At 43.5% G+C, this 14,258-nt stretch overlaps 1 protein-coding gene across 1 annotated transcript in view; it reads left to right on the top strand.

The window, feature by feature from the left end:
* The window catches only part of LOC126292119 (cytochrome P450 4C1-like), a 201,510-nt gene extending 187,487 nt beyond the window's left edge, over nucleotides 1-14,023 (top strand). The window contains exon 7 of the mRNA XM_049985946.1: nucleotides 13,420-14,023. Within this exon, the coding sequence (XP_049841903.1) occupies nucleotides 13,420-13,878 (459 nt within the window). The 3' untranslated portion in view covers nucleotides 13,879-14,023. The remainder of the gene's footprint in view (nucleotides 1-13,419) is intronic.
* Nucleotides 14,024-14,258: the final 235 nt, after the last annotated feature.

Here is a 14,258-nt window from a genome sequence, read left to right as displayed (position 1 = left end):
AACCTGATGGATTCCTACTATGTCGTTATTTAACTGTAGCCCCTCCGAGTATTCGGTATTCGCTATCGAAAAATAACTTGACAGTTATTAATAACCGTTAAAGATAACGGTTATCAAAGAAAACTGGAACTGTGATAACGGTTACTCCAGAATAACCGTTTGGCCCACCTCTACTCCAGGCTAAGTGAGGTGGCGCAGCGGCGTCCTGTGTGGTGAGAGTGGAAGGGGGTGCAGTGGTGGGGGTAAGAGCGGTGGTGGGGGTAGGAGCGGAGGCAGAGTTGAGAGGAGCGGCTGCTTTGGGACCAGCTTCCACTCTCGGTCTCTGTTTGAATTTCATGGATTTTGACATTTCGATCCAAGAGGGGCATTTTCTGTAACTGTCTGGGTGCGACCCTTTACAGTTTGTGCATTTCGGTGCCTCTGCTGTCGCTTTCAAACAGAGCTTGGTGAAGTAGTTGCCTGTGCATTTTACAAAGTGGGGGTGTACGTTTCAGTTGCATGAAATGTGATTGAACCTTTGGCATCTGTAGCATTGGGTGTGTCTACCTCTCTCTCTGTACGACTCTACTGTTACCGCATGGTACAGTAGGTGCGCGATTATTTAGGCATCTCATAAACTGTCGGCCTTCACCATATTTGCAATGAATACAAATGTTTTACCCTTGTTTTTTTTGTCTTCTCTTTTTTTATTGTCTCAGTATTGTACACCCTGACTACAACCTGTGCGTTAAATCCTAGTTCTTTTAGTTCCTGTTGACGTCTCTTTCCTTTGACACTGGCATGCGGAGGGGGGACAGTTTTTTGATTACCCCCTTGAGGAATTTATGAGACTGAAGGTCGTAAGTGGAGCGTTGCATTCCTCTGTTTTCCATGCTTTTGAGAACAGACCGAAAGTCCTCGCGGTTGTGGAACTGGCACTTCACTGTGTAGCCTTTATAGATGGAGCCTGCTTTCCATTTTAAGGAGAGCCTAATGTCTTTGAGAAAATTTTGCTATCCGTCGGTTTGATAACTCATTATTGGAGGAATGCGAGTAATTTGCTTTTTGGTTTGTGCTGACCCTTAAGGGGGAGCACCGGGAGCATCCAGTACGAGTCCCTGCAGATTTGTTTGCTGTGCTCACGGAGTAATTGACGGCGACATCTTCTCTTTCAGGAAGAGACAGGAGCCGGAGCCGGCCTGCTGCCCCCCTTTGGGAGCCATTCCCTTTGACCTGCTCGCAGATGACTCCCCTTGTTCGCGCCCAGTGCCTGATATTTTGCGGTTCTTTCTGCGTTGTTTACTCTCGACTGTACCGCTGCTCAGGGGACGTTAGGCGAGAGGAAAGTCCACCAGACACAACGGTGGGGATGTCGTGCACCCCGTGCTTAACACCTCAGAGTTGTGCTCCACAGCAGATTACTTAGCCACCCGAGCCAGGCTGTGGCCATCCGCTGCACCCTGTTGCCGCACTGTACATACTTGCGGTCAGCCGTACCTGCTCGTGATGCTTTTGTGCTGTGATTAACTCTAGTATGCAATATTAAAGGATTTTGCACGTTTCTGTTGATCTAAAAGTTTGCATTATGAAACTGATTGGCTTAACACGTCCTTGGAATTCGATGACAAGGATCCACCTGCTTTGCATGCAACATAACTTTGAAATCAGGAACCACAGAAGGTTTGTTCCTGGATTTATTTTTTATATACATGTAAGAAGGGAAAGCTTTTTCGCCAAGGTATGCAGACGAGACAGGAAATAGACTTATTATCGATTTATTTGATACCATTGGAAATTCTGCCTTTCAGCTTAACCAGAAACTTAATGGTGACGAAGATTTATATTCTGTAATTTAGTCACTGGAAATTTCAAATAGCTGCTCATTTCAATCTACACTTCGTGTGGATTCCAAAGCTATTGTCTTTTGCAAGCGATTACGAATGCCGTTGTTATTACTACATAGGGCAGGCAAATAGTGTTTGAAATTTTTCCAAGTCCCTTAAAAGTATCCCTAATTTTATTCTTAATATTTTCGTCTCAAGTAAGACGAATTTTTACCAGGAAATCGTGAAGGGTATCGAAGTCCTCAATTTGATTAGATATCAGACAGATTTCGCAAACTCCATGGCTTTTGATGAATGATTCGTACAATCTCGCACGTTACACCGGTTTGTGTTTGGTCTGTGAAGTAATAAATTTCAGCTGTTGACTTTTCATCAAAATTTCAGTCAAATAAGCTACAGTCAGAAGCCCGACATTGCCTAAGGAAGGTGTACCCGGTGAGAAGAAGATAAACGTCATACCATATGAGAAAAGTTCTGCTGTGATATAACCATCTTACATCCGTGTTGTCAATAAAAACTTTTGTATACTTAGGTACATACGTGTTTCTCAATAAAAGCGTTTAAGCATTTAGGTTAGCAGTACAAAAATTCGCCAAGTAGTAGGAATTTGGAAATTTGTGGTAAGTTCTTTGGGACCAAATTGGTGCGGTCATCGGTACGTAAGCTAACACACCACTTAATCTAGCTTAAAATAACTTACGCTAACACACCCATGCCCCAGGGGGCACTCGAAACGCCGACAGGGCGAGGCGCGCGAACCGCGACATGACGCCTAATACCACACGGCTACCCTCCGCAGAACCAGTTGGATAGAAATTGGCACCATATCCCTCAGGAAGAAATCCAACAACTCGGTCAACCAATTCCTAGGTGAATAACTGTTTGCACAAGGCCAGAGTTGAACCAGTGCTTTACTGACTTGTTCGGTTGTGGAGCTCTCGTCCAATTTTCCGGAAATTGTAATCATTACCGATTTCCGTCCTATCCGGATAATTGCTTTGTCGTGTGCCATTCCGTTTTGTCTTAGAGTGTAATTACGTATTACGATAAGCGACCTGCATGAATGTGTGCATCTCTCTCTCTCTCTCTCTCTCTCTCTCTCTCTCTCTCTCTCTCTGCGTGTGTGTGTGTGTGTGTGTGTGTGTGTGTGTGTGTGTGTGTGTGTGTGTGTGCGCGCGCGTTTCTACTAGATAAATGACAGATGGATTAATGGTAATTTCCAAGAACGATTGCGTGTTGAAGCCTTGGGCTCTAATCGCTAGATATCGATCGTGCAATTCTAAATCGATCACGCGACTGTGGTGACTGGCGTTTATAGTAGTCACTACAGCAACGACAAAAGAAGAGCGTTACTAAAATAGTTGTAATTACAAAGGAAAGGCATATGAACGGGTTCCTAGGAGGAAGTTATTGTCTGTTCTACGAGATTATGGACTAGGAGGCAAACTTTTGCAAGCAATTAAAGGTCTTTACATGGATAGTCAGGCAGCAGTTACAGTTGACGGTAAATTGAGTTCATGGTTCAGAGTAGTTTCAGGGGTAAGACAAGGCTGCAACCTGTCTCCACTGTTGTTCATATTATATATGGATCATATGTTGAAAACAATAGACTGGCTGGGTGAGATTAAGATATGTGAACACAAAATAAGCAGTCTCGCATATGCGGAGGACTTAGTTGTGACGGCAGATTCGATTGAAAGTTTCCAGAGTAATATTTCAGAGCTAGATCAGAAATGTAAGGACTATGGTATGAAGATTAGCATCTCCAAAACGAAAGTAATGTCAGTGGGAAAGATATATAAACGGATTGAATGCCAAATAGGAGGAACAAAGTTAGAATAGGTGGACAGTTTCAAGTACACTCCTGGAAATGGAAAAAAGAACACATTGACACCGGTGTGTCAGACCCACCATACTTGCTCCGGACAGTGCGAGAGGGCTGTACAAGCAATGATCACACGCACGGCACAGCGGACACACCAGGAACCGCGGTGTCGGCCGTCGAATGGCGCTAGCTGCGCAGCATTTGTGCACCGCCGCCGTCAGTGTCAGCCAGTTTGCCGTGGCATACGGAGCTCCATCGCAGTCTTTAACACTGGTAGCATGCCGCGACAGCGTGGTCGTGAACCGTATGTGCAGCTGACGGACTTTGAGCGAGAGCGTATAGTGGACATGCGGGAGGCCGGGTGGACGTACCGCCGAATTGCTCAACACGTGGGGCGTGAGGTCTCCACAGTACATCGATGTTGTCCCCAGTGGTCGGCGGAAGGTGCACGTGCCCGTCGACCTGGGACCGGACCGCAGCGACGCACGGATGCACGCCAAGACCGTAGGATCCTACGCAGTGCCGTAGGGGACCGCACCGCCACTTCCCAGCAAATTAGGGACACTGTTGCTCCTGGGGTATCGGCGAGGACCATTCGCAACCGTCTCCATGAAGCTGGGCTACGGTCCCGCACACCGTCAGGCCGTCTTCCGCTCACGCCCCAACATCGTGCAGCCCGCCTCCAGTGGTGTCACGACAGGCGTGAATGGAAGGACGAATGGAGACGTGTCGTCTTCAGCGATGAGAGTCGCTTCTGCCTTGGTGCCAATGATGGTCGTATGCGTGTTTGGCGCCGTGCAGGTGAGCGCCACAATCAGGACTGCATACGACCGAGGCACACACGGCCAACACCCGGCATCATGGTGTGGGGAGAGATCTCCTACACTGGCCGTACACCTCTGGTGATCGTCGAGGGGACACTGAATAGTGCACGGTACATCCAAACCGTCATCGAACCCATCGCTCTACCATTCCTAGACCGGCAAGGGAACTTGCTGTTCCAACAGGACAATGCACGTCCGCATGTATCCCGTGCCACCCAACGTGCTCTAGAAGGTGTAAGTCAACTACCCTGGCCAGCAAGATCTCCGGATCTGTCCCCCATTGAGCATGTTTGGGACTGGATGAAGCGTCGTCTCACTCGGTCTGCACGTCCAGCACTAACGCTGGTCCAACTGAGGCGCCAGGTGGAAATGGCATGGCAAGCCGTTCCACAGGACTACATCCAGCATCTCTACGATCGTCTCCATGGGAGAATAGCAGCCTGCATTGCTGCGAAAGGTGGATATACACTGTACTAGTGCCGACATTGTGCATGCTCTGTTGCCTGTGTGTATGTGCCTGTGGTTCTGTCAGTGTGATCATGTGATGTATCTGACCCCAGGAATGTGTCAATATAATTTCCCCTTCCTGGGACAATGAATTCACGGTGTCCTTATTTCAATTTCCAGGAGTGTAATTAGGATGCATATTCTCACAGGATGGCAATATAGTGAAAGAACTGGAAGCGAGGTGTAGCAAAGCTAATGCAGTGAGCGCTCAGCTACGATCTACTCTCTTCTGCAAGAAGGAAGTCAGTACCAAGACTAAGTTATCTGTGCACTGTTCAATCTTTCCACCAACTTTGTTGTATGGGAGCGAAAGCTGGGTGGATTTTGGGTACCTTATCAATAAGGTTGAGGTTACGGACATGAAAGTAGCTAGGATGATTGTCGGTACTAGTAGATGGGAACAATGGCAGGAGGGTGTCCACAGTGAGGAATTCAAAGAAAAACTGGGAATGAAATCTATAGATGTAGCAGTCAGGGCAAATAGGCTTAGATGGTGGGGTCGTGTTACACGTATGGGAGAAGCAAGATTACCCAAGAGACTCGTGGGTTCAGCAGTAGAGGGTAGAAGGAGCCGGGGCAGTCCAAGGAGAAGGTACCTGGATTCGGTTAAGAATGATTCTGCAGTAATAGGCTTAACATCAGAAGAGGCACCAATGTTAGCACGGAATAGGGGATCATGGAGGAATTTTATAAGGGGGCCTATGCTCCAGACTGAACGCTGAAAGGCATAATCAGTCTTAAATGATGATGATGATGATGATGATGATGATGACAAAGGAAACGTCTTGCCTCGCTCGTCGTCGACGTTGTCGCCATGAGAAAGTCCATCTGACGTGTACGCTACGTGAAGCATTCCCTTTTTGCCCTAACCTGGGTTCACTCTACCAATGTCACGCAAAAATATGGGTAGAGTATCACATTTCCGATAAAAATTCAAACAATTTTCTACATTGCATAAGCGAGGAAGATTTCTACATTGCATAAGCGAGGAATTAGATTCTTCCACGTGAGGCAATCGGCCAACGAAACGTCTACAATACCAGACATCTCACTCACAACCGTCATAAACCGTTTGGGTTTACCTAGAAACGCACAAACAATTTATCATAACGCCCAGCACCGCGTTCGCATGATCAATTTAGAATGGCACTTTCGATATATATCGTTTGCAGCCGGCGGCTTCGATAGGCATTCATTCTTGGAATTTACCAATTTAATCTTTGGCACAAACATGATGCTTTCGAGATACCGACTTCCCATCTCAGTCCTGTTGTTCTCTCATCTTTTGCTGTGTGTCATATCTGTCGTATTCATATTTTTGTGGTGAATGCAAACAATTTGTAATATGTAGTTCCCCTTGTGTATTACAAAAATATAAAATTTACGTGCTAGCTTACAAAAAACGTCATTAAAACATCTTCATTCCTGCCTACAACCAGGTTTCGTTACATCATTTGCCTCTTGGTTATATTGTGTGTGTGTGTTTTGCATCACATATTCATTAGATTTCGGTGATATGTAGTAGTTTGTTATAGGAAATACAGTGTGTAAAAATCTTACAGTCTCTTGGTACCATCGTTCCAATTGGTAAACATTGCAGTGTCCCTCAAAAGTTCGACATCACTTAACATTTTAATGCAAATGCAAAAAAAACAATATCAGGCTGCTAATTACATCGATTATATTTTCTAGTGTAGAATTTGATGCATTATCTAGCTCACACCCTGAAATCGTACTTGCTACGGTGAAACATTACGCAAAAACTTGTAAAAAGACTAGGTAACGACAGTTTGTTCTATGAACCACCAGTAACATTTCCTCAGATTGAAATGTCAACACTCTTTACTTATTTTAAGCGTGTAGATATCATTTTAACATTTGGAAAGCATCATAGAAGAATTTAGATGCGAAAAAATTTAATTAGGGGCGTACAGGTTTCTGACCCTTGATACAACCATTGAGTGGTTTGTGCTGCTGATGAATTTATGCTGACATTTTAGATTCAAAGCAACATTGTGGAACTTGAAACGCATCATAGACTGATTGAAATGTGGAAAATAATTGAGGTGAGGCTCTGTTATGCCTTATATGTAAATCGAACTTTGCAGATTCACTAGTACTACTTCACCTGTAATTTCACGATACACACATTGTGTGTGTGTCTGTCTCTGTGTGTGTGTGTGTGTGTGTGTGTGTGGGCGGGTGAGTGTGTAGATGGATGGGTGTGTGTTGCTGACGTATTTTAGCTGTGGAAATACTAAAAGATACAGCGTTTACTTAAGTTTTTAGATAAACACTTTTGAACATGACGTAGAAATTTAGCTCGTTGAGATACGTTTGAGCACAGTTCAGATTCCTGCTCTGGTGCTACAATGAGGTTTCATTTTAATTACCACTAAAATGATATGCCGTGCTTGACTGTGTCGTTTTGAAACCATGCCGATACAGGGTGGAGAGGGGAGGGCAGGGGATTTAGGGGTGTGGGATGTCACATTATACGTAGAGAGGCGTGGCTTATCACGTGAGCGCTGCCGTCTTCGATTTTTGAAGTGCCATGAAAAGTCTTAAAAATTCGAATCTTACATTTGTGTGATAGAACCATTGAGCTTCTCACACACTTCTGTACCGTACGTCTTCCATTTCTCTGCTTTCCCCCTCATGAAGTAACGGCGACAGTATGCAGCAGATCTGTTCTCAGCAACAGTAGTTGGAATATGGCTGCTGTGGAAGATCAGATGCAACTTCGAAGGACTGATGTAATCTTGTATCTCTCATGTTCAGTCCATTAGTGTCTAGATTTCTCCAAAATGATCAGTGCACACACACATAGACACACATACACACACACACACACACACACACACACACACACACACACACACACAGGTATGCATTTTACACCAACAAGCCACCAACCTTTCGGTCGTGTTACTTCTCTTGCCTCAACTGACTACTTCTTAGCAGGAAGACCATGGTAAATAACATTGTAACTCTTAACGTAAACATTGCGTGTTGTATGTTGATGATGTATTTTTGAAGATATTTTAGATACTACAAGAACATTGCGAAACTTGACAAATATCACAGACAAATCTCACGGATATTTATTTATTCTTTTATTTTGTAGGAGGTGGGTCAGAAATAAAAGGGTATGAGTACACTTCTTCAAGCGCTGAAAAAAACTTAGTTAAAGTCCACAAGGTTTCAGAATTGTAGTCAGACTGCAAAATGGCATTTCAACTTTTTGAGTATATTAGACATAAAAATACTTTCTAACATTTTCTGTTTGCATTTTGGAATAACAGGTTAACATAACACGTCAGTTTTGTATCATAAATCCGAAGTGTATGTATAAACTTGTGTCCTTTTGCTACCAGAATATTGTGATTTAAGAAGAACGTGATAAACGCTTTCTCTATAATGCTTTATCATAGATTGTTATGGATTGAGATATCATATAATTGCTATTTAAAGCTACAACAAAACATTTAGGTAATGCTACATGAATATCATGCCTTTTGTGGCTTACAAACAAAATAAGAAAGAGTGCTGTTTATTGCATTGTCCCATTATCGAAAATATTTATCATCATCTGGGTCATTTCCGTCTCTCACGCATCATAGAAAGGTTATTTGTATAACATGTTACATCAAAAACCAGTATAAGCCTATATCAAAGTAACGTTTCTTAGGAACAGTCTTCACAAAAAATTGTATTTTCTGTATGATGATTTCTTATCGTTATTTGTCCTTTGTGCAGAATTACTTTCAAATCGTAAATCAAAATTTTAAAAGGACACCGTGACACACTCAACCAACCATCAACCGATTTTCTTGTGGAGGCAAGTGAAACATCGTCTCTTAGGTCAGGAGTATCAAAATTACGCAATAACGTGATATAGAAAAGAAAAAAAATGATTTAAGATAAGAGAGAATAGCTACAAAATAGGTATTGCAAAAAGCATGATCTAGTTTCAAAACTCCATATTTTTTGATAATATCAAAAAGAAACGTGGGATGAATTCCAAAATACTCACCTTGTCTGGAAGTTTTACCTGTGCTGCACCACACGCTCCGTGTGTTCACCGGCAGCAGCACCGACAACATCCAGAGCGGACCCCGAGCCACTGTTCTGTGCCAAACGTGACGCCATGCGACTTTTCACTGTGGGGATGTGTGAAGGAAAGCGTTTTCATCTCCCCTTTAGCTCATGACAAAGAAGAAATGATGAATAGAATAACAGTTACCAAACTTCTGTAAAAAAAAATACAGGTACGTTGTGTAACGTTTATGTCGAATTTAGCTCTCGTCTAGATGTTCTTCATGCAGCATTCCTAATAACACAGCTAAAACTTTAAGATTCAACTTTTATGAGAGTATTTTACATCTCATCCCATGTCTGTAGTGTGCTTTTATCGATAAATATGCAGTATTGAAATCATGTCAATCTTTCTGAAACTCTACTTCCAAAAGCTATTTCCGCGTGCACCCAGGAATATTGGTCACAATACGTATCTGATGATGATGGACGGTGCCCACTGCCTAGAGGAATGCGTGCAACAGAAATGCGACAGAGTCGGTTGTACATAAAGATGCACTCTACAGCAGATTAGTACACAGAATTTCTCGTGTAGGCTGTTATGTCAACATTGTAACTGTGACTCAGTTGATGAAATTCGAATGATTTAAATATACTCATGACCCATCAACCATGGACCTTGCCGTTGGTGGGGAGGCTTGCGAGCCTCCGCGATACAGATAGCCGTACCGTAGGTGCAACCACAACGGAGGGGTATCTGTTGAGAGGCCAGACAAACGTGTGGTTCCTGAACAAGGGCAGCAGCCTTTTCAGTAGTTGCAGGGGCAACAATTTGGATGATTGACTGATCTGGCCTTGTAACACTAACCAAAATGGCCTTGCTGTGCTGGTACTGCAAACGGATAAAAGCAAGGGGAAACTACAGCCGTAATTTTTCCCGAGGGCATGCAGCTTTACTGTATGGTTAAATGATGATGGCGTCCTCTTGGGTAAAATATTCCGGAGCTAAAATAGTCCCCCATTCGGATCTGCGGGCGGGGACTATTCAAGAGGACGTCGTCATCAGGAGAAAGAAAACTGGCGTTCTACGAATCGGAGCGTGGAATGTCAGATCCCGTAATCGGACAGGTAGGTTAGAAAATTTAAAAAGGAAAAGGGAAGGTTAGATATAGTGGGAATTAGTGACGTTTCGTGGCAGGAGGAACAAGACTTTTGGTCAGGTGAATACAAGGTTATTAATACAAAATCAAGTAGGGGTAATGCAGGAGTAGGTTTAATAATGAATAAAAAAATAGGAGTGTGGGTAAGCTTCTACAAACAGCATAGTGAACGCATTATTGTGGCTAAAATAGACACACGGCCACACCTACTACAGTAGTACAAGTTTATATGCCAACTAGCTGTAAAGATGATGAAGAAATTGATGCAATGTATGATGAGATAAAAGAAATTATTCAGGTAGTGAAGGGAGACGAAAATTTAATAGTCATGGGTCTGGAATTCGAGAGTAGGAACAGGGAGAGAAGGAAACATAGCAGGTGAATATGCATTGGGGCTAAGAAATGGAAGAGGCAGCCGCCTGGTACAATTTTGTGCAGAGCATAACTTAATCATAGCTAACACTTGGTTCAAGAATCATGAAAGAAGGTTGTATACATGGATGAACCCTGGAGATATTAAAAGGTATCAGATAGATTATATAATGGTAAGACAGAGATTTAGGAACCAGGTTTTGAATTGTAAGACATTTCCAGGTGCAGTGTGGACTCTGACCACAATCTATTGGTTATGAACTGTAGATTAAAACTGAAGAAGCTGCAAAAAGGTGGGAATTTAAGCAGATGGGACCTGGATATTTGTGACTAAACCAGAGGTTGTACAAAGTTTCAGGGAGAGCATAAGGGAACAACTGACAAGAATGGGGGAACGAAATACAGTAGAAGGAGAATGGGTAGCTTATAGGGATGAAGTAGTGAAGGCAGCAGAGGATCAAGTAGGTAAAAAGACGAGGGCTAGTACAAATCCTTGGATAACAGAAGAAATATTGAATTTAATTGATGAAAGAAGAAAATATAAAAATGCAGTAAATGAAGCAGGCAAAAAGGAATACAGACGTCTCAAAAATGAGATCTACAGGAAGTGCAAAATTGCTAAGCAGGGATGGCTAGAGGACAAATGTAAGGATGTAGAGGCTTATCTCACTATGGGTAAGATATATACTGCCTACAGGAAAATTAAAGAGACCTTTGGAGAAAAGAGAGCCACTTGTACGAATATCAAGAGCTCAGATGGAAACCCAGTTCTAAGCAAAGAAAGGGACGCTGAAAGGTGGAAGAAGTATATAGAGGGTTTATACAAGGGCGATGCACTTGAGGGCAATATTATGGAAATGGAAGAGGATGTAGATGAAGATGAAATGGGAGATATGATATAATGCGTGAAGAGTTTGACAGAGCACTGAAAGACCTGAGTCGAAACAACGTCCCCGGAATAGACAACAATCCATTAGAACTACTGACAGCCTTGGGAGAGCCAGTCCTGACAAAACTCTACCATCTGGTGAGCAAAATGTATGAGACAGGGGAAATACCCTCAGACTTCAAGAGGAATATAATAATTCCAATGCCAAAGATTGCAGGTGTTAACAGATGTGAAAATTACCGAACTATCAGGTTAATAAATCACAGCTGCAAAATACTAACGTGAATTCTTTACAGACGAATGGAAAAGCGGGTAGAAACCGACCTCGGGGAAGATCAGTTTGGATTCCGTAGAAATGTTGGAACACGTGAGGCAACACTGACCCAACGACATATTGTAGAAGGAAGATTAAGGAAAGGCAAACCTACGTTTCTAGCGTTTGTAGACTTGGAGAAAGCTATTGACAATGTTGATTGGAAAACTCTCTTTCAAATTCTGAAGGTGGCAGGGGTAAAATACAGGGAGCGAAAGGCTATTTACAATTTGTACAGAAACCAGATGGCAGTCATAAGAGTTGAGGGGCATGAAAGGGGAGCAGTGGTTGGGAAGGGACTGAGTCAGGGTTGTAGCCTATCTCCGATGTTATTCAATCTGTATATTGAGCCAGCAATAAAGGAAACAAAACAAAATTCAGAATAGGTATTAAAATCCATGGAGAAGAAAAAACTTTGAGGTTCGTTGAAGACATTGTAATTGTATCAGAGACAGCAAGGGACTTGGAAGAGCAGTTGAACGGAATGGAGAGTGTCTTGAAAGTAGGATATAAGATGAACATCAACAAAAGCAAAACGTGGATAATTTAATGTAGTCTAATTAAGTCGGGTGATGCTGAGGGAATTAAATTAGGAAATGAGACACTTAAAGTAGTAAAGGAGTTTTGCTATTTGGGGAGCAAAATAAGTGATGATGGTCGAAGTAGAGAGGATATAAAATGTAGACTGGCAATGGTAAGGAAAGAGTTTCTGAAGAAGAAAAATTTGTTAATATCGAGTATTGATTTAAATTTCAGGAAGTCGTTTCTGAAAGTATTTGTATGGAGTGTAGCCATGTATGGAAGTGAAACGTGGACGATAAACAGTTCGGTCAAGAAGAGAATAGAAGCTTTCGAAATGTGGTGCTTCAGAAGAATGCTGAAGATTAGACGGGTAGATCACGTGACTAATGAGGATTTACTGAAAAGAATTGGGGAGAAGAGGAATTTGTGGCACGACTTGACTAGAAGAAGGGATCGTTTGATAGGACATGTTGTGAGACATCGATGTATCGCCAATTTAGTATTGGAGGGCAACGTGGAGGGTAAAAATTGTAGAGGGAGACCAAGAGATGCATACACTAAACATGTTCAGAAGGATGTATGTTGTAGTAGGTACTGGGAGATGAGGAAGCTTGCACAGGATAGAGTAGCTTGGAGAGCTGCATCAAACCAGTCTCAGGACTGAAGTAGTTACTTGGAGATGAAGAAGCTTGCACAGGGTGGAGTGGCATGGAGGGCTGCCTGGACTGAAGATCACAGCAACAACAACTCAGCATGCTCTACAGTGTCCACGTTGCTTTGGGTTGCTCATTCACGAGATGTGTCTGCAATCGAGCAGATGTGGGACATCATCCGGCAAAATCTGCAGCGTTATCCATAGCTAACCGCGTCAGGCAAGAAATTCCATTCCAGGAATTAATACACGCTAGCTGTACACGGGTTTGCGTTCTTTTATTCAACTTTGTGGTGGTTACATCGATTATTAATATATCAGGCATTTCACATTTGCAATAGCTCATCTTGCACTTCCATTAACCACCTGCGATCTTGCACTTAAACATATTACCTGGACAAATGTATTGACGAAATTTCATTACATTGGTTAGTTTTTTGTGTTGTGATGTTTTTGATGAGTGTATCGCCACTGTCTTCTGGTGTGACCTGCAGGAGACACTGCGACTGTTCCCAACAGTCCCGATGCTTCCTCGGGTGGCGACGGAGGACCTCTGGCTGTCTGGAGGGTCTGAGAAGCGGGTGTTGGTCCCAAAGGGTACCCTGCTTGTCGTATTGCCCTTCATCACACACCGCCTGCCGCAGTTCTTCCCAGACCCACAGCGGTTCGACCCTTCGCGCTTCTTGGAGGACCGCGTCGGCAAGGAGCATGCGTACAGCTACCTGCCCTTTGGGTTGGGCGCGCGCAACTGCGTGGGCTCCCAGTACGGCCGCATGCAGATCAAGATTTACCTGGCAGACATACTCAGGCGCTTCCGCTTCCTGCCTCACGGGCGGCGGGAGGACCTGGAGGAGAGCGCGCTTTCCTTCAGCCTGAACCCCATGAAGCCAATCAGACTGTCCTGCGTGCCTCTGCAAACGCCCTGCACAAAGGACCACCCTCAACATTGCTGATCGCCATAGTGGCCAATGTCCTCTAAGTTCAATTTTTGGAGGTAGTATTAGATGGCTGAAGAGATAGTTGCTGGCATCCTATTAATAACTTTGTTCAGGGATGTAATCTTGTATTATAGCCAATAAAGAGGTATTTAATTAAAAGGGTTGCACTGATTCCTACCAAAGCCAAGGGCCTCTGCTGGATCCCAGGACACGTGACCACAAACCACACTCCTGGATATGGAGATCTTCCTAAACATTGTTCTACGCTGCTTCCGCTATTTGCACCGAATTACTGCTGTGAGAACCCGGAGAACAATGTAGTGTCTATCAGCCACACACCATACAGATTTTTAGTCCTCCTATATGCATTTGCAAGGTTCTGGCACGTTTAACCA

The sequence above is a fragment of the Schistocerca gregaria genome, chromosome 9, assembly GCF_023897955.1.
Source record: "Schistocerca gregaria isolate iqSchGreg1 chromosome 9, iqSchGreg1.2, whole genome shotgun sequence".
Taxonomy (NCBI): domain Eukaryota; kingdom Metazoa; phylum Arthropoda; class Insecta; order Orthoptera; family Acrididae; genus Schistocerca; species Schistocerca gregaria.
The sequence above is the reverse complement of the archived record's forward strand: the minus strand, read 5'-3'. Positions and strand labels throughout refer to the sequence as shown.